The 27,710-nt window shown below is 40.1% G+C and overlaps 1 protein-coding gene across 1 annotated transcript; it reads right to left on the minus strand.

Annotated features, from left to right (window-relative positions):
- Window positions 1-837: 837 nt before the first annotated feature.
- On the minus strand, window positions 838-27,662 carry mcf2la (mcf.2 cell line derived transforming sequence-like a). The gene is made up of 32 exons (XM_087791772.1): window positions 27,450-27,662; window positions 20,451-20,534; window positions 18,586-18,700; window positions 16,495-16,585; window positions 11,240-11,353; window positions 10,575-10,691; window positions 10,349-10,498; window positions 10,112-10,236; window positions 9,865-9,979; window positions 9,616-9,735; window positions 9,341-9,532; window positions 9,083-9,274; window positions 8,864-9,017; window positions 8,734-8,786; window positions 8,188-8,267; window positions 8,044-8,110; window positions 7,854-7,969; window positions 7,513-7,582; window positions 6,942-7,034; window positions 6,778-6,870; window positions 6,588-6,713; window positions 6,303-6,524; window positions 6,144-6,236; window positions 5,403-5,481; window positions 5,176-5,239; window positions 5,000-5,112; window positions 4,735-4,818; window positions 4,509-4,583; window positions 3,464-3,573; window positions 3,279-3,391; window positions 2,584-2,687; window positions 838-2,461 (listed from the first exon to the last, which is right to left on the minus strand). Exons 1-32 carry the CDS (start codon window positions 27,520-27,522, stop codon window positions 2,382-2,384), a joined length of 3,477 nt encoding a protein of 1,158 aa, XP_087647898.1. The 5' UTR covers window positions 27,523-27,662; the 3' UTR covers window positions 838-2,381.
- Between the last annotated feature and the right edge of the window lie 48 nt (window positions 27,663-27,710).

The following is a 27,710-nucleotide window of genomic DNA, read 5'->3' on the forward strand; positions in this document are numbered from 1 at the left end:
TCTATCGTCATGAACGCGTCATTTATAGAAATGCTTGCGCACTTATTGTCAAGATTCATTACTTTTCTTTATGATTGGGATTAACTGTTGTTTTAGTCTTTACGTTTAAGAGGATTAAACCGAAAACGTGTCTTACAAGCTTTTACTGAGAAACAAAATTCAAACCCGGATGTTGAGGTTTTTGCTCCTGCCAGCTTGACACATCTGTATCTTTCCAGCCTGAAATGACTCACGTTCCGTATCTCTCGCAGTGACTCCTTGCTACTATTGTTGGGCTGATTTACAAATGTCACAGCAGGATATACTTCTTCCATAGAAATGTATCACAAATGAGTTTATTCTTTCTTGGTTTGCCGATACAAAGAGTGCTAGAAGGGAACCTTGGACGCCGGGGAGGGACTTGATAGGGAACGCCTATTGAAGAAGGGTGTCACGTGGTCGTAATTGTTTTAACGTTATTTAAACCTTGAAGTTCCGAAACATACGTTTTATTAAATAAATGACACAATTAAAACATAGAAGAAATATGGAAGAATTATATAAGTAAGTAATTTATATTTGTAGAGATATTTTCCAGACCAGGGTCAGAAAGCACTTAAACAATCAAAACAATACTCAATAAAATATATAAGACCCTGATTTGAGAGTTTATCATTTTTGGTAATTATTTTTCTTTCACCAGTTTATTTTTTACTCACCTGAAAAGTTTATTGAGGGACTGGCCCTGCAGACTCCTCCATAAGACGACCTCTGATCAACCTCTGAGTGACTACAGATAGTGTATTTAACGCAATAAAAGATGAAAATCAGTCAAAATCAGCGAGTCTCACACAGTAGTAAAGGAAACCATCTCACTTTATTAAAGCTGCTTCTCATTTTACATACAGTCAGACTTACATATGTACAAATATACACAGATAATATCTTTATATATATTGACAACATACTCTACAGTTTGTCTACAGTAGGAAAATAAAGGTAGTGATTGCTGCAATGTGCTGCATAAAAACAAGAGTACAACCCAGGACCGCCTCTGCAGCCCCCCTGTGACACATGGATCGTGTGACAATGATCAAACACTGACTGAAGTTTAGTGCCTGTGTCAGCTTCCATGGCAGGGCAGGAATTTCACCTCTCACTGTTCCTTTCCTTTTGTCCAGTGATTACCGACGGCAACTCAACAAACAAAGACGAGACGACACGAACACACCTGAACCACAGACACCTCAGAGTCTGGCTGACATCAAAGATACGAGAGCTTCTTCTCTCGCTGAAAGTTGTTTCACCGGGAAGACATTTTTTGAAGAGGACGCCTCAAGCGAAACCGATCGGTGCAGAATATATGTTATAACTTTGTTTTCGCAGCTCAAGACGCTCGGAGCTCAAGAGGCACATTCTCACACACAGACACACACATCAGAGAAGCAACCAAACAAGATGTTTAAGTATCTTCTCTATAAATTAAACTTTCAGTCCTGGATTTCAAACCCCAACAGCTTAAAAACATTGTCCTTAAAGTCCCTAAATGTCAGTGTTGGACTGTAAGCAGGGATGGTTGAGGCCACAATTTAAAAAAGCTGAACACTGGTGTTGCAATGAGGCGTCTTTGCACTCGTCACTCGGGCCCTCAGCTCCGCCGCTGCCTCGCATAAACAAATATTGCTCTCTGGCAAACACATTGAGCAGGTCTGGCTGCTGTCACATGCCTGAGTCGGGCCGGGAGCCCGAGCTCGGACAAAGCCTGTTTGTGTTCCACAATAAATGCTGCAAGTGCTTTAAATATGTGCACTTACAAAGAATTGTGAAACGTCTGTGAGGGTTAGCAAAATGTTTTTACAATCTTCAAAAGACTGTTGGGGTTGTGCAAATCCCACAAATCTGATCCATACGCACACGCACGCACACACACACACACACACAAACACACAGGTATCCAGTCACACTTGTTAAACTGGTTCAGACGGATGCCTTTGGGATTTGATTTGTTACAAAGTGGCCACTAGGTGGTGCTGTTCATTCGTCTTCTCGTAATAAATATATATTAAAACATATCAACGTCGTTTTCGTCCATGACTGTGTCTCCGTCAGAGTAGAAAAATGCTACCAAGCTCCCAAGTGACTAACCAATACCTCTGAGGACCAGGACTTTTTGACGGGCCTCAAAGTACCTGAGGAATCCAAGGACCCAGAGCAAACCAGGGTTAGAAGTTCCTTTAAATGGAAAGCCAGAGACCTGAAGAATCCGCTGACTCATCACCAGAAAGTACCAGCTCCGAACTTGAGCCAAGAACATTCTGGTTGAGGCAACATGGAAGCCCAGTGGAGGAGACAGCTGCTCTCCACAGACACAGTGAAGACAGGTGGACCATCACGACTCCTCCTCAGGGCTTGATGTCCGAGTAGCTGGTGTACGTCTCACTGCAGCTGGACGAGGTGCTGAGGTTCCCAGAGACGCTGTCATCTACAAGGTGAGCGGAACAAGATCAGACTCTGTGTGTCCGTGCGTGTCCATGTAAGTAAGTAAGTAAGTAATATTTATTTATATAGCGCTTTTCAAGCATGTGTGTGTGTTGTTCTTCTGACCTGAGCTGCTGAGTGACTGCGACGACTTGGACTCTGAGATGAAGCTGAGGAGGTTCGTTGCTGCGACCCAGCCCTCCTTGCTGCTGTGAAGGTTCTTGACGAGCCTGCACGGTCAGGAACAGAGGTTGGCTCTTAGATTCTCTCAGGGGACACATTAAATACTGTGACTGTTGTGAAGCTGTCAAGCCCAAAGAAATAAGAGAAGAATCATTATGATAGGAAAAATTAATCTAATAAAATAAATAAAAAATAAAGACTATAAGGATGTTATAAAGTAAACTGAAGATGTAATTTGACTGCATATTAAACATTTTATTTTATTTAAAGACACTTTTAAAGACAAATTATTTATATCTAATCAGTTTTGTAAAACAACAAAAAATAAAATATGAAACGTAGTGGGCCATCACATCATAAAATAAATATAAATTAGTTATTTTATTGCGTAGTATTGAAATTTAAATACATATTAATACAAATATAATGTAAAAATATCTTCAAAAGCAAAGATAAAAGAAAAGAGTCCGCAAACAAAGACAATTAATTACTTTAATTAGCTTAATACTACAGTTTGACCTCATGAGGGCCGCATTCATTCAGTCAGGGGGATGCATGTGGCCCCCAAAGTCTGATCCAGAAGGACAGACTTATGAACCAGCAGAGACTCTGAGAAGATAAGAAGAAAAGAGACATACCACTGCCCCTCCTCTCCCTCTCGGATCAGCTGGACCACGTCTCCACTCTTGACGGACAGCTCTTGAGGCCCCACCCTCTCACAGTCTGCTACCACCGTGTACCTCCCGGGAGCCTAGAGGTTCAGAGGTCAAATCTGTCACCATGTCCATCCGGCAAAGAAGAGTTCAAGTGAAAGAAAACTCACCAGCTTCTTCCCGCCGTCGTCCTCCAGGTCAGAGTTCAGAGGCTCCTCACCGCTGGAGAATCCATCCTGGTCTTCTGAGGCGTCGACGGAGCGCGAGGTCTTGTTCCAGCCTGAGGGATCAGGAGTCCGTTCAAATGGTCTCACAAACCAGAGCAGGCGTGTTGCACTCAATCACACCAGGGGCCAAACTCTTTTAGCATTCTTGGTCGAACAAATTCTATATTTACCAAACTGTCTTTAACAGAATCTATTCCTTTGCTTCGTCGTCAGTTTTAACGTTTTTGGAAGTCTGTGTTTACTCTATACTTTATCTTAAATACTGGCATCTTTATAGGTCAGGATACAAACATGATCTTTGATTTGAGCAAACGATCCGGTGGTCCAAATAAAATGACTTGTTGGGTCTTAAGTTTTGAGACTTGAACTAGACGTTGAACAACAAGACTGTTGTCGCAGGATTGTGAGCAGTTGCATTAATTGAACTTCAAAAATCAAGCCAATATTTAAGTTGTGTTCATTTGACCAAACACAAATTCATGGCAACACTTTCAGACACCAAAACGCACACAAACGACATGAAAGATGTCTCAAACAGCAGTGATGGAGGTGAAGATGGACCGAGCCAAGACTTCCATCTAATGTCACATTTCTGAAGCTGAAACCCATCGGTCCACTTGACCTCCAGTCACATGACCACAGCACCTCAGGGTACCTCTGCGCCTGCTCTGCAGCAGACTGGACGAGCTCGTCCACCTGACCCTGCTCAGAGTCACATGAGCGCACGACTCTGGACAGAGGTAAACCGGCCACAGATGCATGTTACTGGCCTTAACTATAGACCGACAGGATGATATTGTGCAACAGAGCAACAGAAGAGAGGTGGTCACGATGTTATGTACGTAAGACGGTGAGTGAAGATCCAGGATGGAAGAGACGTGAGGGCGTGTGAGGTCAGATGCTACTCGTGATCTCGATGTTGATGAAAAGACGACTCTCACACGGGAGTCACAAGATGACACGATGAAGAATGGATCACATGGTTTACCTTTGAACCCGAAGGGAGTGGGGTCACTCTTGACCGAGTGACGTTTGGCGTTGTGCTCGGGGCTCACGACGGAGCCTGACGGTGTTAAGAACGAGGAGAAAGAAGACAGGAAGAAGAACTTAACTAACAAAATAATGGCAGGGGGCGCAATAGAGCAGAATCTCCTCCTTGTATCATCTTAAAGACGCACACTGAGCTTCACAGGCCTCAGCGCTTCCTTCTTTACCTTTGGGACTCTTGAGGTTACTGAAAGTAAAACGCTTTTTAGCCGCGGACGAGCGGTCAGTGGTGGGACTGGTCAGCGGCTCGTCTGGAAGCGAAGGATGGGAACAAAGGAAGTGTGTACAGAGATCGATGAGGAAGTGACGGGAGCGATGGAGGTGAGGAGAAGATAAGACTCCAGGTTAGAGCTAGGTTAAGATCCAGCTTCAGACAAATACGGTTCAACAACACAAGCCAGTATATTGATTGATTGATCGATTGACATTCACCTTTGTGTTTGGGCGACGGGGCGGGGGCAGCTTCTTGGACTGGACTTGGCTCCGCCTTCTTTTCCTCCTGCACCTGTTTCTTCTGGTTTTTCTGCCCACTGCTCCGGAACGGACTGAGGCAGAGAAGTTGTGAATCACTACAAGTGTGCTTGGGGTCTTCGTGTGCAGGGTCACACCTGTGAGAGGTGGAGTTGTTGCTGGTGGAAGTGGGGGAGTCAGTGGTCTTCTGCTGGGTGGCGTCTGAAGAAAAATCCACAAACATAATCGCTATTTAGATGCAGAAGCAACTTGTTTACTTTAGGAACAATTTAATTCTCAATTTAGCGATTTAATTCCCTACTGATCCGACTTATATGTGTAGTTTACAGAGGTTTTCTCGTCCTCATGTCTGATCAATTGTTACCTCGACAGGCCTTCAGCTGCCGTGTCAGAACCTTCCGGATTTCATTCAGCCATGATGTTTTGATTTCAGGTGTTGGTGCCTGAGCAGAAAGAGACATACATTTAAATAAAAGTAGAATATTAAAGTTGTTTTTAAGTACTTAAAACATAATAGCAAAAAGATTTTACTCTAAAGTTCCTTAACCCTTGTGTTATCTCAGGGTCAATGGTCAGACCCATTTGTTTTCCGGCCTTTGGGTCACCTTGACCCTGAGCTTACACAAGGGCTAAATATGAAAATGTTAATGTTTTTATATGCATTTAATTAAAAAAAATGTGTTTGTGCCCTGCAAAAGACTGGCATCCTGTCCAGGGTGTCCCTCGCCTTTGCCCGAAGAAGATGTGATAGGCTCCAGGACCCCCATAAGTTAATAAGCGCCAGAAAATAAAACAAATGAATTACAAAAAAAACCAATACCCATAAAAAAGCAAGAAAAGCTATTTAATCAAATATCTTGAACAAGTTATATGTAGAATTGAACTAGTAACAAATATTGTAAGATAGCCATTGGAAAAAAATAAAATCTGTTTTTATAGATTTTATGGTTATTATTTCGAAACAATGAGGACCAGAAAGATGGAGTCAGAGGGCCGAGTGTTGCCCTGGGTCACACATTATGCTCAGGTCTGGCTAATATTCTTCAATAACAAACCACTTATGTCTTTTCCACTGATCCTCCACTAGAGGTCCCTACAAACTCACCTGGACAATAAAAACTTCGTCTCTGGAGTTGCACCAAATCTCGAACTTCTTGTTGTCCCCTTTAGCGCTCTCTGTGATTCCCACCGCACTCATCTGTGAGGAGAACAAGCCGTGAAGCTTCTGCAGGCGTCTGTGGAGGAGCTCGTGTGAACAACGTACGCTGAGAGAGTGTTTGAAGCTGTACGACGGAGCCTTCTCGTATCCTTCCCCGTTCTCCTCCCTCTTCTTGCAGAACAGCAGAGCTTTTTCGTGCAGGAACAGATGACGCTGCATGGGTTTGAAGCGGGCCAGGTCCTTCACCTTGGCGTGACCCTTCTTGTGCTCCGTCCATACGCTGAAGGAGCCTTGCATCAGCAGACGACCCAGATCTGACAGGTTTCCCTGCAGGAGAAGAAAAACGTCAGCTGAGAATAAATCAAATATATAAAATATGAAGTGTCCAACCTCATATCCTGTGATGGCGATGAGATGCATGGAGTCATTCACTGCCTTCAAGATCCCCAAGATGGAGGACAGCGCCTCCTGCAGGTCATCACAGCCATCGCAGCTCTTACTGTATTTCAGCAGCTCCTGCAGAGAAACACAGTGAGTCACTGGGAACTGATTATTTCAGATGAACGTCACAAAACTGCACCTTGAGCAGCAGCTGGTATTTGGTGATTCTCTGGACAGGTTTCAAGAGGTAGGAGTCCAGCCCCAGTTTATGTTCAAGCTTCCTCTGGCATTCCTGGGACAGATATGAACACACAACGTTGGCCGAGGCTGGATAAAAGACACAGACGTTGATTGCAAACTGACCTGAAAGAAGGCACAGTCAGAGAACTGTCTCCACAAGCTCTCGGAGCGAGGTTTGTTCTGGCAATATGCCTCGTAGATCTGTAGGTCCTTCATCTGCTCACACAACAATAACGCTAATAAGGAATTGTTCAGCACATCTTAAACTGGAATTTACAATTGAAGCAGTCATGGTATCATTCCAAAGTCCGCTTGGTCATAATCTCTGGACCTATCTTCTCTGGACCGTCAACGGCACAGCCTGTTCTAGCCCACTGCTCCTCCATTATTGATTTATAACAATCTTTTTATTATCAGTTGTATCATTTTGAAACTTCATCAATCTTCCAAGAATTTTGTTTTCAATAGTTTTTTTGTTTTTTTTAAACTATTTTCTAAATAAATTGCATAGATTTAACAATCATTACTTTACAGGCAAACTAATAACTGAGGCTACATAACTCGTCCTAACAAGCACTTCATGTCGATGGCGGTTGAATGCGCCACTTCCTGTTAAGAGTTCTAAAAACCACCAGAATCTGAAAAACATCATACGTCACAGCGGAAAAAAAAAGTAAAATGTAAAGTGCCTCACTCTCTCTAAAAAGCAGCGTCCCACCAGTTCCGGACAGTCTGTGTACGCCTCCAGCTCTTTCAGAAACGTCCTGCAATAAACAAGAATTGTAGGTAATTATTGGATTCAGAATGTCAAACTCAATGGGTTTAAAAGAATAAAAAACCTAGTTTAGAAAATATTCAAATTCAATCTTTTAAAAGAAAAACTAATTCAACCTTTCAATATAGAAAACATTGAATTAAATTATTGAAATGCAACAATTGAAATACTAAAAAACAAACATCTGATATGTTAAATTCAACTATTTATTATTCAGATGCCACTGATATACTTCCATATTGTCGAGTCATAATCCTCACCGTTTATGAAACTGGTAGATTTCTGACATGTTCCCAAACAGCACTTCCTTCTTGCTGTGGAGGTTACTGGGGATGAGGTGTGTCATAGAGGGGTTGTCCATCTCTGCCAAGTAGCCCTGCAGATAAAGGTCCAGAATGAAACCTCCAAATGATGTTGAATTGATCTCTGATCGTCTGCATCATCTCTCACCTCCAGGACACAAAGTAGCTCCTCCACATAAGCCCGCTCCGTCTCCAGGAGCTCATTCATCACGTGTCTGCGAAGACAAAACCCACAATGGTCAGAATCAAAATCGTCTTTGAACTGGCAGCAAGAATGAGCTTTGACACTGACCGTCTCAGCACCGCCAGGTTTTCCTCCTCCTCAGAGAGAGATGCGTGTCTGGTGCTGCCATTTTGAATAGCAGCCTCTGTCTAGAAACCACATAGAGACGCTCAAGATAAGCAGGATAAACAGGTAGAATTGGTCAATATTTAGTGAGAGAAATCTTTGAGGTGTGCATTTAATTTTCAATGTTATTTTAAATACAAATAACCAAAGAGGGTATATGATTAGGAATTGAACAGTAATAGTCATTACTGCCACTTTTATTTTAATTTGTCAAATGTTGACATTTATGAAACGACTGACTTTGTTGGATGGGAATTTTTAAACGTTTTCTTTGTCAGCTGCTGTGGAATTCCTATCCTGACAATATTGTTTTTACTGAAGCAGATGTTGTGTTGTGATGTCTCTCCAAGATGTTGGAGTAAACGTGGATCATAGTCAAGGATGGTAGACATGTGAGGTCCTCGCGTGTGGATACAGATGCACATGGTGCTTTTATCTGACCAACACATGGTCAAATAAAGACAAGGGTTTCATGAAAAGTGTGTTCACCTTCTTGCAAATCACATGATCAGCTGAGTACCTCCTCTCTTTTCTCTGCTGGTCTGAGAGAAGAAAACAAAATACAATCAGTAATGTAGTATTTCATTAAATAATAGTGCAAAAATAACCGGGAGCTTACTTGGAGACGTCTGTGGAGACTTCACCTCTGGTCGTGGAGCTACAGGCTGCACAGGTCGCGTCTGCTTGGCGGCGAGTTTCTTCAAGCTGACGCGGCGCTTCTCGAACATCTCCTGAAGAGAGGTTTGTTTCTGGAAGGTTTTCTCCACGTGTTCCTGTTGGCAGACTCTCTGAGTTAGATTGCAACCTTTCGTTAACGATGTGACATTGTTTCTCGTACCTTTAGAGGAGGAGTGAGCACTGCCTCGTACTGGCAACAGATGGCGCTGCAGTCTGCCAGGATGTGTTGTGATGCTGTTTCCATGTATTTCTCCAGCTCCTGCAGAGCAGCTTCAGCTCCATCCTGAGACTGGCAGCGGTCAACAGGTTGGCTGGCCAGAAGGAAGATTCCCTCCTCGCACCAACTGCAGGCCTTGAAACATATGCACAGTTAACTATCTGTTTTTTATGTAAAGATTGTTCATAAAGTTCAAGACACCTTATCCAGAGCTTGATGGAGCTCCATGGCTTTAAGCAGCAAGTTTTTTTTGGACCTCAGGGTGGCGCTGATCTCCTCACACACTCCTCTCAGTTCACAACACTTTGGCCTGATGGAATCTTCAGCGTAGTGCGAGTTCTCAATGAGTCGGTCTCCTTCAGCGGCCAGAGACAGAGCGAAGTCTAACACCTCCTGAAGACACAGCAGATGAATGTCCTTATGTTCAAGCTGGTCATGACTTAAAAACGTGAATGAAGTGTATGTCTGGGACTTACACAAGCCTTCTCTTCTTGGCCTCCAAGTTCTCTCAGGACATGTTCAGCATGAGCTGGACTTACACTGACCTCAGAGAAGCCAGACAGCCGATCGGACGTCATGTCCAGTTGAGCCCGAACCTGAAAAAGTCAGCAGTTACTCATATTTAAACTTTAACCTTTAGTCCTTTTATCAGTTTTCAATTATTCTTAACAAACAATGGCACCATCTAAAAAGTCCATTCATCTGAAATATCAGCAGGAACTCACTTCACGGAAGTGTTGCTCAAAGTGTCGGAGTTGTAAACACTGCTCCAACTTGGTGCGGTGACGTTCCCAGAAATCATCAAATGCTGTTTCAGTCTCGTCCAACTGACCGATGAGTCTAACCGTGGAAACGGCAGTATGAGAGCGAGGCAGCGGAGGAAAGATGGGGAGGAAGAAAAGAGGTAAAGAGTAAATAAGAAGATAAGATGGAAAGTTGTAGTGGAATGAGAGGAGTGAAGGTGGACTTCACCTCTGAACAGTGACCATGTTCTCCAGTTCATCGTGTGTCATGTTGTATTCAGCGTCCGTCTGTAAAGGCTCGTTTATACACTCCATTAGCCTCCCACCCTGTGAGAGCGCCACCTGCAGGTCCTCCTAAGAGTCACAACAACATTATGATGTTGACAGATTTATAACTGCTAGGTTGTTTTTCAATCTGAGACGACAGACTTGTTTAAAACTTGAAAGGTGAACATGTTTGTCTCACCTTCATTCTGTCTTTCTTCAGCGTGTGCAAGTTCAGCAGGTCGATGGTGGCGTCGGCATCATTGGGAAGCTCAGTCTCTGCCAGCTCAGTGCCGAACGCCTGCAGCGTCTGAGCGGTGGTCTTCACCATGAGGGCGAACGCTTCGATGGCCTGAACATGGAAGTTTGACAACATTGATTAAGTAAAATCTACGACTTGGTGAAGGTATGTTGCTTCATGAGCCTACAGTGCGGTGCGAGATCCAGCTTTCGTGACAGTACTCCTGAGAGCCGCCCAGGTCCGTGGTCAGTTGCCCGGGGTCGATATAAGCGTGGAGCTCAGTCACTGAACTCAGCATCACAACCTGAAGCACAGTTGAACACGTTAAATCAAACACTTTGCTCATGGACCATGAGTTTTCTGATACATATCTGATTGAAAAGGAAAACCTTTAAATGACCATGTGTGAGATGAACTTATTATTTAAAATCACATAAACATTTAAAAGTTTTTTTTAAACATGAAAAAGGATTAAGATAGTTGTTTTAAAATCTTTCAAAATACTATCTCCTCCCATTATTTTGTTGTAATTGTAATGTAACTGATGTTGGGACATTTTGTTTGAAAAGACATTTACAGCAGTAAGTGATTGTTCCCTTTTTTTTGCTAGAACCTACATGTGTGTGTGCTGCTTTTGACCTTTAAAGTATTTCCAGAATTCGAAGTTGAAAATAAAGAACAAATGAGCAAACCCTTTAAAACACTTATAATATATTTGATTTATCACATATTGTACTACATAATGCAGCACACAGCTTTATTACTAAATAAGTATTTTTAGAAAAACATGTTTAATTTTCTTAAGATGATGTTAAGTTACAAATGTTGAGGGTTAGAATCTCAAGAACGTACCTTCATCTTGAACTCATCCTTGTTGTACTTGAAGAAGAAGTCTGACAGAGTCCGCTGGAACAATGTGCTGGGACGCAACACCAGAACCAGGTTTAAGTTCCTGGAGAAAGATCCCTGGAAGAGATGAGGGGAGGAGAAATTGTATCCATTACATCTTAGTGTGGCTCGTGGCAGAACAAGCATTTAGAATTAAATATGTATGTTGTGAAAAGGTATTTGTAACATGTGAAAAGTGTAGTGATTGAATTCATTTGAACAGTCATGCAGTAGAACTCTGTAGCTATAATTGTAATAATGGTCTTCACTACATAACTTACATCAGAGCCAAAGGTGCAACATATGAGCAAAGATATACCATTATATTGTTCTGACACTGGAGGGAGCCAGAAACAAATTTTTTAATCTTACATATTGCTGCTTAATACATGAGATGTCAGGTCATTTAAACACCTCAACATATTGAGTTCCATCAAATTACAACTGTGCATGGAACTTTCTTAGCACATACAATGAAACAAGCACAAAAAATACTTTGACTGGAGGTTTGTTGCCTTGTTTTCTTTTTTACAAAAAAAAAGCTTCAAACTGCAAAATATGTAATGCTTTTAAAGGCCAAGTCCAACGTTCAGTAGAAGCATTTAAATAATTCCTGCATTGCAAATGAGAGCAGGAGAACAACTGAATAATTGATGGACAGTAACAGACGGCAGAATGACAGGCCGGACCACATCCACACACGTTTTGGTCCAACCCCCGATGTCCTGTGATTTTTTCCCTGCATTAATAATTTTTCACAGCTGTTTCTGCACACATTAAACAAGGTAAATAAATGTTGGTTCCCTGGTGAATCATGGGATTTTTTTGGCTCTCCTCTGCCTCACACACTGGTTAAAAGCATGAAATGGATTGGACGTGGGGGCGGGGAGGGGGTGGCGCTCAGGAGGCCACTCAGTGAAAGAAGGCTTTTATTAGATTCTCAAAAACCCCAGTGAGTGGTTAGAACCAGGTAGGTTTGATAAATCAATGGCATGAACACACACGGAGCCATTAACAAGACTATAAATCCTCTCTGGGGTGACCTGGCAAGCAATGAAGAATAAAATCATATTTCTCCTCAGAGGTTAATGATATTATTTCACAAATATGACACTTCTGTTAAATAGTATCCGAAGACGGGAATTGCCAAGGGGATGTTATTTATTTTGTCAATTGTTTATGACCTTATATAAAAAAAAAGACAAACACTTAAACTCCCATAATGCATTATTAAATGGAGCTAAAGGTTTAAATCAAATTTATACTGATGGTCAGTTTAATCCTGTTTGGTCTGTGATGAAAGTTTTTTTTAGTGGCCCACCCTGTGAATTTGACATAATGTCGTAAAGCAGACCATCAAGAGCCCGAACACCATCAATGGAGTTCAATGAGAATGCTTTCAATTACCGTAGATATATTAATTTATTAAGGTTTTTCTCTTAAAGACATTCAAACTAGCCGTTTTTTTTATTTCTCCTTGTTATATGGGCTAATATTTCTCATTTTTAAACTGAAATCTTTGTAGAGGTAGTCGTTTTTAATGAGAAAAGAAACAAAACAAAACGCTCTCGTAAACAACAATAATACTGTCGCTGTGGAAGTACTTTGCTCCTCTCCCAAGATCTTCAATAAAATGGATAAAATGAATCACAACAAGATGATTTTCTGGACAAAGGTAATGCCCTCGTATAAGGACATCTGAGTTCAGTTTTCTGACCAAGACGTGAACGAGTGATGCGGAGGGTTTAAAAGATCTCTGATCCATATGAGGAAAGATGGCCCATGAGTCTAAATGCAGACACATGACACACTGAGTGTCTTGAAATGACTATATGCTGGAGGTTGCCTTGGAAACACACTGTAAGCATTGACAGTAGGTGTGTTAAATGAGGGATGATGAATATAACAAAAGAAAGAGTGCAGCTGGCTCGCCTGAAAACCCAGTAAAAAATATTTGTATTCATTTTAGGATGTATTCACTTTACATTGATGAACATTTTTTTAAACATTTGCCTTTTGTTGTTCACTGTGACTAAGGAGTAACCAGAAGCTGTAGTCAGTTTCCTCTCTGAACAAACAGTGTCGATAATGAAAAGCCAAGTTTATCTTGACAGATAGATAGTCTTTATTCATGTAATTTATTTATCTAGGTGTCTGGGCCTGGGTTTTTGGAGGGAAAGTGCATAAAATTGAATCTAAGCTCTGAAAAAAAACTCATTAAAATCCATCAAATTCAGGAAAAAAATCCTGAGAGGTTTGACGTCATTATCATAACAATACACAAGCTGCTCGATGGCTCTCAAGCACAGACACATGTCAAAGATGAAAGACACACATGAATAAATAATAAGTATCACAATTTGATCTTGGATTAACAAGGTCCATCTCTATTCCTCCAGAGAAAAACGCATGAAAAAGTGCTTCTGTCTTGTTGCTAACTGCATTGACATTCATCTCCGGGGACACGGACAACATCCACCTCATGCTACAGAAGAGAAGCTCCCTTTGTGTGACAGCAGACGTTTATCTTGCACTTCAATGTTCATACACCAGCGACAGCAACAGAACAGTGCTGTGGTAAAACACTGCCTTGATTTGAACGACAGAATAAATCAGACGAGGCAGCATTTTTCTGCTTGAATATTAATCACTGAGTGGACAAAGGCGTCTGGATTAAAAGGTGTTGAAAGGAGGTTTATGTTAAAAAAGGGCATTAAAAAGATGGACTAAAACATGGATGAAAGCCAAGAAGACAAAAAAAATAATATGCTTAATGTCAAATGCCTTCGATGGAAACACGTTTAATGAGGCTGTTGGTCCGAGAAAACATTATTTATCCAACACTTTGTGTGTGGCAATAAACAAGACCACTCGCGGCAAAGGACAAGCGTCTCAGAGTGATGGCATCTGTGCTTTGCTTCCTGCCGTCACATGGTAGTCCACTGGCCAATCCCTCTTTATCGCCTAAAGAATCCTGCTCAACGGCAGCGAGAGACCTTCAGGAGAGCAGCGTTACACAGGAAGATGAACGACCTCCATCATCCACTTCAATCGCGGCTGCCTGTGGACAAAGGCGTGTCCGACAAGGACAAGGACTGCCGCTGGGGAGTGAGCTCCACACACACTCTTACACACACCACCTGGCCCTAAAGCATCAGATGGCTTTTACATGTCATGCTATCCCTGCATGAATCATGCAAACATGAAAGTCTTTTTGAAATGAAAACAGTCTGATTCCGTATTTCAAAACAAAAATCAAGAAAATGTTGCTTCTTTAAATTGTGATGAAACCTTTCACTACATACAAACACACCTACATCCAGGGCACTCTCTCTCCGCCATACATGGTTTAGCATGTAGCGTGTATGCAGATTCATGCAAATGTATGCAAATTGGACAATGATTATCATGAGGACTAATTGTTCTTCAGCACCAACTATCCCCACAGAGGTAGTTAGTCATGATGAGGGCACTTGTTTTAGTCGAAGAACACAGCTGTCCAGCTCCGACCCGGACCAACCAGCACATGGAAGCCCTGCTGTAGTCGCCGGACTCACTTCATGTGTAATTATATCACTGTAGACTGAGGCAGCAGGTTGAACGTCTCCTTAATAAAAACTAATACGTTGCGCAGTTGTGCATTATGGGACTTGTCAGTATTTTACTTTTTTGTAGCTTCATGAAATAGAAGATGAATATTTATACCGAAACAAGCTTTAGGACATGTCTGCACACATGCATTACAAATAAAACTAACAAACCATAATTGCTATCCAAATTTATTGACTCTTGGAATTTGATTTGTGTAATACAAGATTTTTTTTGTTCAAACAAACAGAGAAGCCAATTATGAGTGATTGAATTTGGAATAGAAAATTGTTTTTTTCAGAATATCCTGTATATAAACATGTACGTGAATCAAGATGCCTCCAATCTTGAATCTAGCTCTTACACTTCCAATGGTGAGGGACCGTCAAATTATAAACAATAATGTATCAATAAGCGGTCACTTCGTAGAGGACATGTCTTTAAAATATTGTTAAAAAATGAAAAAGGTGAGGAAACTCATGTAAAATGAAATAAACTAAAATAAATAAAAATGCCATTGTTAAGTTGTCGATTTAATATATGATTCAATTAGATTAATTATATGATTCAATTATAATATTCCCTGTATAAAACAATCGATTCATGGGAATACATACATGTGATTGCAAAACTTCAACACAAAGCTTGAACAAAGAAAATAAATCCAGAAATAATATTGTAACTACCACAATATTGTAAAAAAAAAAGAAAGAAAATGTAGGTAATCTTTATTTAAGTGATGATAGTAAGAAACTATTTTTTTTAATTTAAGGAAAAATAATTTGAAAGAAAATATATTTGTGCAATTCATCTATATAATTATATAGCTTTTTTAGTATTTACATATAATTGAAAGAAACTACAGAATTGACAATTCCATAACTAGCAAGTGCAACACAGGAGTTAGAAGTGGAGTTTGCACTTCAGCTCCATCGCTACAGTGCATACAGCACCATAGATCAGTTTAATGCCGGAATTATCAGAATGAGAGTGAGAACATTTTATTCTGAACACGAAATATCAATTTTTTGTGGTGGCATTACAGAAAAAAAAAAAATGATAATGAAATAAGATAAAACACAAAATAAGCAATAGATTGAATTGCCTCCATATAAAAACAGTAAGATAAATTGTTGTGTTTTACTAATATTCACAAGTTTAAAAGTTCATTTTGTTTTCAGTAAACTTGACTCAAAATGAGAGTCTTCATGTTTCAAGAGTCACAGGCTAATGTCACATCAGGAAAAACATCTTTCAGACAGTAGTAATCAATAGGACAGATATTATATAAACCGATATTTTCTTTCTGTACAGCCAGGTAAAAAATGCCAGACCAGGATTTAAGAAACATTAATATAGAAGGAAGTAATAAGAGATACCTGGATCCACATTCTCATTCAGAAGACCACAATAACTAAAACATGTTTTTGTCTCATGATCATTAAAATATAAGCAAAATAATTTAGCGAAAATGAAAGTGCCAAAAATCACATAACCTCCTTGGCAGAGGTATTTATGTTTATTATTACTCATACAAACCTATACTGCACTGCAACACTTGAGTCTCTTAATCTTTAGTTAAGTTAAGTTATTTTTAAGCCATATTCAACTGTATTGTTCATTTGCCTTACTGCGATTCGGAGCAGGGTGGCCCTCACGGCGGCCCATCTGTCCTGTCGTCTGTCGATGACCAGGATGAATCCCACGTCTGATGCAGCAACACTGCAGGTGAAAGAAAAACAACCCGGTCAGTCCTGTTTTGTTTCAAGACAAGTCAATGTGTGGAACCCCTTCTTCCAAATAGGTAAAACCCAAACATTACCATATGAAATCAAAGAAACAACGGCCTAAAATGGAGAGGCAATGCTATAAAACCTAACCTACTCTTAAGACTATCAGGATATTCAAACGCTGTCAGCAGAAACGATGTCACAAATCTTAAAATAACACAGAAGAAAGGATTCATTTATAGCTCAAACATATTTTGACTCACACGCTCTTGACTCCAGGCATAAACATGGTTTCTTTAAATCTTATATAACGGATTTACCAGGATCTGTGATGTACATTTCAGTCTGAATACAGGAACATCAGAATTCTGTCTTGAGCAAACAATTACACAATAATGGCTCCACATGACATACATTCATGCATTTTGTATAATAGAAATAAAGCCTTTTTGAAAACCACCATCATTTTATATTTGTAGCTACTTGTGTGTGTGCAGTCAGTATTTGTCATCACTTTGATTATGCGGTCTCTTGTCATCACCATGGCAACCCTGGCTCCACATCTATGTGTGTATCCACAGGCAGGACCATATGTAGCTGCCTCATTAATGTGTGCACCAGTGTGTGTCTGCGAATGTGTGTGTGTGTGTGTGTGTGTGTGAAAATGCACTGTTGACATGCAACCTGTCATCAAATGACACGATTTATTCTGGTCAAAACATATTTTGGTTTCAAGACGTGCATTACGATGACACACACACACACGCATTAAAAGAATGCTACACTACCCAGTGAACACTGCGACAGTCGGTCCTCAGTCCATCTCCACAGGAAAAAAATATTCAAACCACATGAATCCAACCAGCTGAAGAAGCACAGCAACCAGAATTATGGGATGCAATCAGTTGTATTATCTTCCGTATTCCAGCAGTGTCACTAAGCAATAATCCATTTATCCAAGATTCTCATGATGTCAGTATAAAATTCCTGATTCGGCATCTTGCGGCTGGCGAGAGGTGACCGTTCTCATCCTTACAGAGCATCTCCCCTCCTCCTTCCCTGCTCGCTTCTCTCCCCCACCACCCCGCTTCCCAGCCTCAGCCAATGAAACGGCAGTTCAGCCTCTTGCTGCGCGGTCACAGCCAATCAGAGCTCACCGTGCAGTCAAGCGCTAATATCTAGTGGGAGAGAGGGGGGACACAGGAGGAGGCTGGGGGTAGTAAAAGGTGATAGCTGCATAAAAAAAGGACTTCTGCACTGAAACACTGATATGGATTTCAACGTCTCCCATTTTTCAGCAGACACGTATAATATACATTTTACAGGTTGAAGAGACAAAATCAGAAAGAGTTACACACTAATGGAAAAAATATTAATCTAATTATAACAATTTATAGCTCTTATACACGCAATTGCTGTTTTTCTGGTGAGCGCTGTTTTGAGCAATACTGCCATCTGCTGGTACTTTAAATGTACTGCAGATTGAGTTACAAACAAAAGAATTTGCCCGCAGGCAGTGGCGGTCCTACAGTGAATAGCTCCCTGGGCGAGACTGCTTCCAGTTATTGGCTTTACCGGTTGAGCTATCCTGTATTCTGAAGAACATGTATCATAAGGGACAGGTTGAAGATGGATACATGAGTAAAGTAACTACAATGCTCTCTTAAACTTTTTTTTTTTCCGCAAGCGGACCATGCCGCCTCCCAAAAAATGGTGCCCTGGGCAGCTGCCCGGTTTAACTATACCTAGAACCACCTTAGCCTGCAAGTGTGTGTCAGTGTGTATTGCTAATATATGGTATATGATAATCCAAAAATTGTGATTGATTGACTCATGGTACAATAGAAATCAATTGTTTGAGTGAAGTCAAGGACTGTGGTTAAATAATAAATAATAATAAATAAATATGAAACAATGTACACATATATAACCCATACAAGGCAATATATCGAGTGCGTAGTGTTTAGAGGAAGTGTGTAGTTTGTTTCTCACCTGGGAACACTGCTGAGGTAGTTGAGAACATTCTCGAGTTCCTCCTCATCCAGCTCATTGAAAGAGGGGAATTCTGGGAAGATGATAACAGGGCTGCCGTTCAACCCACGACCCCCTGAAGAAGAAGATAGAACTTTGAACAATAGCTGGTGTAATGTATCACAACATGTTGTAAAGTCTTTCACTTGAATGGAAAAATCCTGAAAAGCAGGATTTAAAAATGAATTAACTACAATAAACCCACTTTTACTGTCTGTCTGAGATGTGTTGAGGAAACTCTGAAAACAGGACGTGAACCGACCACTAATTATTAACAGACCAACACTCTACAGCGGACGAGATCAAAGAAACAAACTCCAACCTAACTTGCACATAGCTGCACACATCAACACAAACTTGAGGTCGAGTGTTGTGTTGTCATGACGATCACGACAGGCCAGGGACGGCGTGTGAATAATTCATCACCATGACGTTCCGCTTGGAAACTCGACCCATAGACGAAGGAGGAGCACTTTTGTGTAACTCCATGTTTGTTGTGCCAAACAGGCTTTATACATATATTTATTATTTTTAGTGTCACATATTGGAATAGTCATTAGTTTATTTGAAACATTAAATCTCAAAAGAAAAAGAAGCTTCATGGATAGAAACTTTAATGTTATTCCTTTATTTTGTTACTTTTAGTCGCACAAGTTGCCTTGGACTGTTACACTTAGTCTTGTAAATAATAACACTTTCTATCCACTCCCCTTATTATAAACAAAATTCTGCTAAATTACAACATCATTCACAGCGTAAACAAATAAGTTCAGCACGTCTCTCGAGAGATTCCTAGTACAGAATGAACATCTTCAACAAAAGGGCCACAAGGAATTTCGCAGCTTAAATGTTCTACTGTTAATGCGGGTAATGATCTGCCAGACTTCCAGAATTCAGCCATTCAGTGAAGCAATAAAACAATGCAAAACAAGTGGAAGGGAGCGGGACTTACAACATATGTTTAATTAACTTTTTTAAAACAGTGGTCCCCAGCCAGTGGGCCGAAGGGCCAGTACCGATCCACGATACCAGGCCGCAAAGAAAAAGAAAAGTTATTTATATTGATAGCGACTTTCTGAATGATGAAACAACAGGATTTATTTTCCAGAATAACTTTAGCTAGTGACTTTACTTCTGTCAACGTTTACTCAGAAAATAAATAAAGTGGAGAGAATAAGTCAAACTGAAAGTCTATATGAAACCGTCTCCTGCTGAGTCAGTTGTGGGTTTTTTTGCAGTGCATGCCATTTTACAATTGTGGTATTTACCTGTAGGCCGGTCCATGAAAAAACAATATTTAAAATAAATACATTTGATAATGTGGCCATAGAAAAAGGAACTTAATACAACCCAAGCATTGCAGGTCTGGTTTAGTTTAAATAAAATAGTTCAATCTTTATTTATTCATATTCTCACACAATGTCCACTGTTTCGATTGATGTTGAATAAATATTTTACCGGAAGACTGGCTTTTCTCCCAGGTTTAATACAACAACAATGACTCTCTATGAGTTAACCCTCAGATCAGGAAGTTCTCCTGGTTGTGCCAAAGTAGAGACTTTTTTTGAGACCAGGAGCGACAATCTCAATCAGCGAACCTAGACTTTAGAACTTCCTGCCAGAGGGAACTCAAAATATTAAATTCAATTCAATTGAAATTTATTTAAAGTGTCATCATAACAAAGTTATCTTAATACACTTTACAGTTTAAGTAGGACTATATTGAAGAAAAGAAAACCAGATCCCAGTAACTCAACAATGAGTGAATCACAGTGTGACAGTGGAATAATTAATACATTAAAAAAAACATATAAGAGGAAACAAACCTGGCAGGATGGCAAACTGCTTCTGGAGCTCTGAGCCTATTTCCGCTGCACACATAGGGCCGACCTCGGTGTGCCTGATCTCATCTGTTGACAAAGACAAAACCGTGTTGAGAGAAATTCTTGTCAAGCCCAAGAACGTTTACATCATGACACAAATCATTGTCATCATTAAGTCCACTTAAGTGACTTAGAGCTATTATATCTAGAATAAGTATCTAGGCTTATTGTTCTACTGTAGTATAATCCACAATATATATCTCTGCAGATTTTTTGTTTGAGCCTTACTTTATTTACTTAAATCAACCTTAATTTAGTTTGCTTTAGTACAGTTTAATTTGATTATGTGCGAACCTCTTCTTTGAAGTTCCTTATAATCAAATAATTTTCTCACCAATTATTATCAAAAAATCCTAAATAGGTTAAAAAACAACAATAATGCAATAAACAAAACAAACTAAATTAGTTTGTATTTTTGTTCATACGTGTGGAATCAATCCAACAAAATAAATATTTGTATTATTATTTAACATTAATAAAGTTTATGAAATCGCCTCAACATTAAAACTTAGCAGCTGAAAGTCTCAAAACTCTATAATAATATTTTTTTCATCATTCAAAATGATTAACTGTGTTGGGTAAAAACTTAAAAACAAATATACATTCCGACTGCTGCCATTGAAACATTCTCCTGATTCACATCTTAAGTATTTGGCCTGTATGATGCAGTAAGAATCCAGATTAAGAGATTTAACAGTTGTGTCATCATGTAGTCAGCAACTCTGCAGCTGATGTTTGGAATGCAGATCCAAGTGCTTTTCAGTCAGATAGTAGCTGTCCATTAGACTCTTGAGCGTGGATTAAAAGTGAATTAATGATCAGAACAGACATAATAATAATAAAAAATAGTCGGCTACAGTAAAAGATAAACCAAACAAGAAGAAAAGTGTTAAACAAAACTGAATCAATATAGATAGATGTACAATTTTAAAGTGTTAAAAGGGACAGATGTGAAGGTGAAATTATAGACGTGCTCACAAAGGCTGGTCAACTCTGACAGACCACACAGCCTCCAGCGAAAAACAACCAGCCTGTAATTCCTCCCCCCAAAAAAAACTGCTATAATTAACTTCCACAAAACACGGAGAAGGACTGGGCGGAGGCAAGAAGGAAGCGCTTTGAAATGAAACTTCACAGAAAGACTATCTGGAGAGAGCAGAAACATCACGGCTGGTTTCTAAAAGTATGAGCTGTCATCTGTCAAGAGTGTCAGTGTGTGTGTGTGTCTGTGTGTGTATATGTGTATATGTGTGTGTCTGTCTAACAGTTGTCGGTTAAGTGTGTAGTGCAGTAATCCCAGGTTATAAGTCAAGTTCTGGAAGCTGGCACGAGCGAGTTCAGTTCTTAGTGTATAAATATAGCACACAATAAAATAAGTTTATTTTCCCAACTAATTGAAAACATTATTGTTCATGTCATTTCTCAGTCTAACTCTAAGTGTTTACAGTGTTACAGACTTCAAACAGGATTTAATTGGCATTACAAATCCTTATGTTTGACTTACTGAGTACCGAGGGGATGTTTATTATATTTTGCAAGAGAAATTGAACATTTCACACCATGTGACTTTAATATTTTTCATTTTATGACCATGAATTTGAACCAAACTTTTCCATACAAAACTACGGCCATGTAAACGGTTTTAAAAACATGGATGACATTCAAACTTAATAAGTAGTTTCTGCTCGTGTGTTGTCGAGATGAAGATTCTTATAAACACATCTGTAAAGATCACGCTCCACAAGTAACCAAATTTAAACCATGCATAATAAAAAACGATGTTTGAACTTTTCAAACTTGTTAAGATGATTAGGATGACATTTTCTGACAAGAAGATGTGAACCAAGTTTTTGAGAAATGTCTCAGACAGCCTGGCGCCCTCTTGCAATACGCTTAGACGTATCTTTGTCCTTTTTAATGAATGAAATCAAACTCAAGCGGCTGCGAGTGAGCCATCTTTCACCCAGAATATAACCCGCTCTCACACTGGAAGTGGGGCAACCACACACAAATAGTGATTATGGGGGGCCGGGAAAGAATGTCCCCCTTCGGGCACCCTCCCTCTTCACTTCATTCATCCTTTTTTTTAGGAGCTTAACAGAGGGAGAGTTAAAAATAAAAACACACACTATCGTTTTTCTCAACAAAAGAGAATGTGTGAAGTGTGAGAAAATTATTCATTTAATTCACGTGACACTCATCGACAGGTTCTGGTTAAAATTTCATTTTAGGATTTTCTTTGCTATAAGGAACAGAAACTGGGCCACAGTGCTCAGCATCCAACATGTTTGTGTGTGAAAGAGAAAGAATACGCGATGGGTTTACAGAGGTGAATAGATAGTGTGAAAAGAGGAAGGGGGAGGGGGGAAGATGAAGGGGGAATAGGATGTTGGGGTGTAGAAAAGGGGGAAGAAAATGCTGAACCATGTTGAGGAAGAAGAGGCAGAGAGGGGGTCATTAATAGGGAAGTAGGGAAAAAGCAGTGTTGACATGTCCGTGTGATTGAATGAAGGACGAGGCTTCTTTACACATGCCTACAAAATTAATGGGCTGAGCAGCTAATGAACACAAACCATTAGAGAAGTAAAGCAACCTCAGTCAAAACCACTGTGAAGATCTTAGTCCCTATAGTTCACATTGGTCAGAGAAAAAAGATTAAAAAATAAATAAAAAGCACCATTTTATATTTATTTCTGATTTGATTTCTTTCCTCCGTCTTTGAACTCGACTAAAACAAAAAAGTTTCTACCTAAGCAGATTTAAGAAGGATGGAGGGAAGGATGAGTTATGCTCGGAAAACCAGGATGGTGTCAGGACTGTTATTACAAGGAATGAAGTCTAAAAAAATCCAAGCCACATTTTTTTTCTACCAGTAGTCTGGGGCAAGGTTCTCAACTCCAGTGGTTTCCAAGCCAAATAAATCTGCTTTTATTTTGAACATATTTCATTTTTTAAATACTCAATAATAAAGAGAGCTTGGTTTTATCAAAAAGAATGTTCACCTAAAACAGACTTTGTCCCACTTTTTTCCTGTGACGAAATAAGTTTTTTAGTGCAGAATTTTAAAAAGCATAAATTAAAGCCTTCTGCCTTTTTTATATCATTATTATAAATTCCCATGTTTACCAAAATCTATATCATAAGAATATACGAATCATTCCAGATCATTTATAGATGAAACATTATTGATGCAGCACCTTGTACAAACCATTGAAATCCTCAATCCAGTAAAATAAAAGAAGATTCACAGGCAACTGAATCACATGTGATGTTGATTCATGCACAAGCCAATAATGTTATAATGGCTGCACCAATCACATAAGTGGTGTCATGAGGCACAACTTGTGCCGCACAACTGTGGAAAAATTCCCAGAAATTTGACAAGATCAGCCTTAAAGTCACTACCTGGGCAAGCTCTAAACAAAAACACCATCAGTCAAACTTCCGCTCTGAACATTACGTCGACTGTGTCATGCATGCAAGTTTCTTCACGTTTGCCTTGGTTAAGTACACATAGGTCTGGAACAGCAGCCAGCTGTGTTGAACCTGCTGCTACAGGTCAAGGTTCAAAGCTACAGGAAGCTTTGTGATGTTGGCCAACACACACAAACGCACAAAAACACAAACATAATAAAAAAAAATTATTTAAGTATTGATCTAAACAACCTTTACCGATTCATTCTTTATTATTATAACACAGCACATGTGACATGATCCATGTTTTAATGAAGTGGTGTTAAATGACACTGTTACACATCAAGACTGGCACTCGGGTACAAACGCCCGAAAAGAAACGGCTTGGAATGCAGCCGAAGAGGCACGTCGAAGACATGTGGTGTGTTCTGGTATCAAATGCCAACAGAAGAAGAGCCAGCTGCACGCATGTGTGAATCTGAGTGCACATGCTTGAATGTAGACCATCAAGGATTTGCCAGCTGTGTGTGCCCATGTGTGTATTGCACATAGGCTATCCAAACTATTATGTGGTATTACAGCCAGGGTTTACAAAAATCCCATCTGTCACTGCTGTTGTGGCTAATCTAACACACACAAGTACAGACATCACACACACACACATGGGGCTGTGTACATACACACACAAAATACAACAACTGGGTCAGTTGGGGTAGCCACGACCTGGAGTGTGTGTGCAGTGCCAATCCCCAGACCCCAGGCTTTAAAATGAGAGGATTTGACCAAATGTTAAATGATCAAATCAAACGATGTACTTCATTTCCTGTTGGCCGAAAACACACTAAGATGCTCCAGACAACGTAATCTCTATGTACTGTATATACAGGGGCCATTAATATTCCAAAAGATAAAGCTAACACCTTCAAGTACAGGCTGCGTGGCTTCCTTTATGTGCTGCAGAAATAGATACAATTCTGACCAATCACTGATCTGTTGTCTGGTCAGATAATATCATTTAGCCATAGAACTCTAACCTAACATACTCAGTTTATACTCAACTCCCCCAGTTTCAAAGTCACATCTATGTTATGTTTTAATTAAGAACAAAAGACTCCAAAAGCATTTTATTCTGGGTTAAGACCTAAATCCAGGGAATGAAAAAGTGTTTCCCGCTGAGGCAGTGAGCCTCAAAATGAATTGCCCCACCAAAGCTTCTTGTGAAATTACTATTACTGGCCGTGTGCCCTCCACGCTGGCATCACCATAGAGCGAACAACACTCTACTGTCTGTCCGTCGGCCATTGTCAGTGGAGCACGAACACACACGAGGGTGGAGCACCCACCACATCATTGACGCTACAGAAACCAGGCCTGTGATGTCATGGCAACACCGCGGATGGAGCAACTACTGAAATAGTAGGCCGCAGAGTATTATAGGGTTATAAGTCCAGGTCCTCCTCCCTTCCTACATATTTGGCTATTAAAAACTAATCAGCCAAAACCATAATCAAAGCACAGATAAAGGAAGGGGTTTATTTTAGCTGCTGTCTGCCACAACCAGTTTTTAAAAAGCCATCATCATGAGTTGGAAAAGCCACAAAGATAGAAGCTCGAAGATTCCGTTTGTTAAAACAGAATTTCAACCAACCTTGGGAAATAACACTGTAGATTTATGTTGAAATATTTGAAGAGTGGGGTTTTATTTCTCCACGTGATAAAGATTAGAACTTGTTTTTCACGACAATAAATGATTTATTCAAGTAATAGAAAAAACATTGACACAAAAAGCCCAGGTCTTCCCTCGTCTTGTGCAGAAGATGAAGCAACTAATAAAATAGCAGGCCGAATAATTCTTCTGTTGGTACGCACAGAAAAGTTATGAAGGTAGTGAAATGGTGTTTTCAGGAAAGGTTAAGGTAGTATTATTCTATTTTGATATTTTGAAGTCCCATCTGGATTTAGGAAGGTTTTCAAAGAACTGTTTCCCCATCTGTGCTTAAGCTTATGCATTATGGTCCGTCAGACTGAAATAAACTTTTACGTGACTATATTAACAGAATTTGGTTTTATTTACTATTTTATATTAGGTTTAGGTTTAGGTAGAACTTTAGGGTTTTAAACAACATTGGGACAACTCTGGATTATTGCCAGGCTCTCAAATCAATGATTATCGTTTCATTCCTACTTTATTTACTTTTTGTCTTAAGCCAAAACAGCTCTTGCCTTGCACTGTGCACTTTCTCTGTGCTTTTATATCTTTTGAAAACGTTTAAAAATAAGTCAATAATCGTATTCCAAATTTTTACCATCATTGTTGGTTATTTTACCTTTAATATTTAGACGTTTTATAACAGTATGTTAGGTAAAACACAGTTAGGAGTTTTTTTTAATCAACTAAAAAGTAGTTCAGGTGCAAATATGATATTTAAACAGCTGGGGTCAAATCCAATACAGGGCAAGATAAATACTGTCTCTTCTGAGACAAGCGCACGTGGAAACACATCCTAGATTAGGCTAAGTCCAGACCTGCCGGGTGCTAATCTTCACTTGTCCAAAAGCAGTGCAAGGGAACCTTAATACTAAATGTCTGTGAATGTGCGAGCAGCAGGTTAACATCAGTAAGACTTCAATCCATCTGCTAGCAAAGCAAACAACCGTAATCCTCATGCAAATACACCGGGCTTGTACCTGCACACCTGAGCTCCCCCACAGAACAGAGACATCTGAAATGACTCAGGTATATGGCCCCAAATTGCTCAAAATAAAAGATAAATACAGCTGTCAATCACATGCACTGGCCTGCATGTGCGTGAAGTTAAAATAAAGTTGTTGACATTCAAAGCCTCAAAAGGGTTTTGTTCCGACTGTGGAGAGGAAACACAGTGTGTTAATGGGACCAATGTGATTAACATGCAGTTAACGGCCCACAGTGGGCCAGTAGACCACGGGTCGGCCCTCACTGCAGCACAGAGACCCTCAGGACCACAAGATTATATTATATAACGCAAGGTAAAGCTTTTAGTAAAAAAGTCTGGAGGCCAAAAGACTTCTTTTGTATGAATGTATGGTAGAGTGAACATATGCAAACTAATAGGCACTTCTCTTCAGTTATTAAGCACAGTGTTAATGTTGGTATCTAAGAGGGGAATACAACTGTCAGTTTACATGGTGACCAAGCCAAAGCATAGATATGCTGCCAGACAAACACACACACAAGCATTAGTGCATCCCTATGAATTCAAACAGTGATCAGGATTGTGAAGATTTCATCTGTGAAAATATGCTTGCAGACACTAAATCTTTCTCACAGACGACTATAATTGTACATTTCTCAACAAATATCCTGATAAACAGATGTAAAATTCAAGTTGGATTTACTCTGCAGAACGTTTGCAGCTGAGCTCAAGCACTAACATGTGGACAGTCTTGACCTCTCATCTTATCAAATGTCAGAGCTGGCTGTTGGGTTACACATGAAAGCGAACATCAGAAAAGCTGCAGAAACAGAATCTTGAGCGTGAATTTCACCTGTCAGCATCTTCAGGTGCAGCCACAGCCTGGTGATATCATGGCATAGTTGCGACACTCGGTTCAGAGCCATCGTCCTGCTGGTGGGTGTGCGTGAACCCCTTCCTCATGCACACACTTTTAAAAAGTCACCGGCACACAGACACATGCCGTCAGAGGACATCGGGGTGGAAGTCCAGCCAGTCCATTCCGCCACAGCGGAGGACTCCAGCGCTCGCCCGGCAGTCAGAGCGCCGATAAGCCGCACACACTCTCCCTCAC

The sequence above is a fragment of the Callionymus lyra genome, chromosome 5 (genome assembly GCF_982586985.1).
Source record: "Callionymus lyra chromosome 5, fCalLyr1.hap1.1, whole genome shotgun sequence".
In the NCBI taxonomy this organism is placed as follows: Eukaryota; Metazoa; Chordata; class Actinopteri; order Syngnathiformes; family Callionymidae; genus Callionymus; species Callionymus lyra.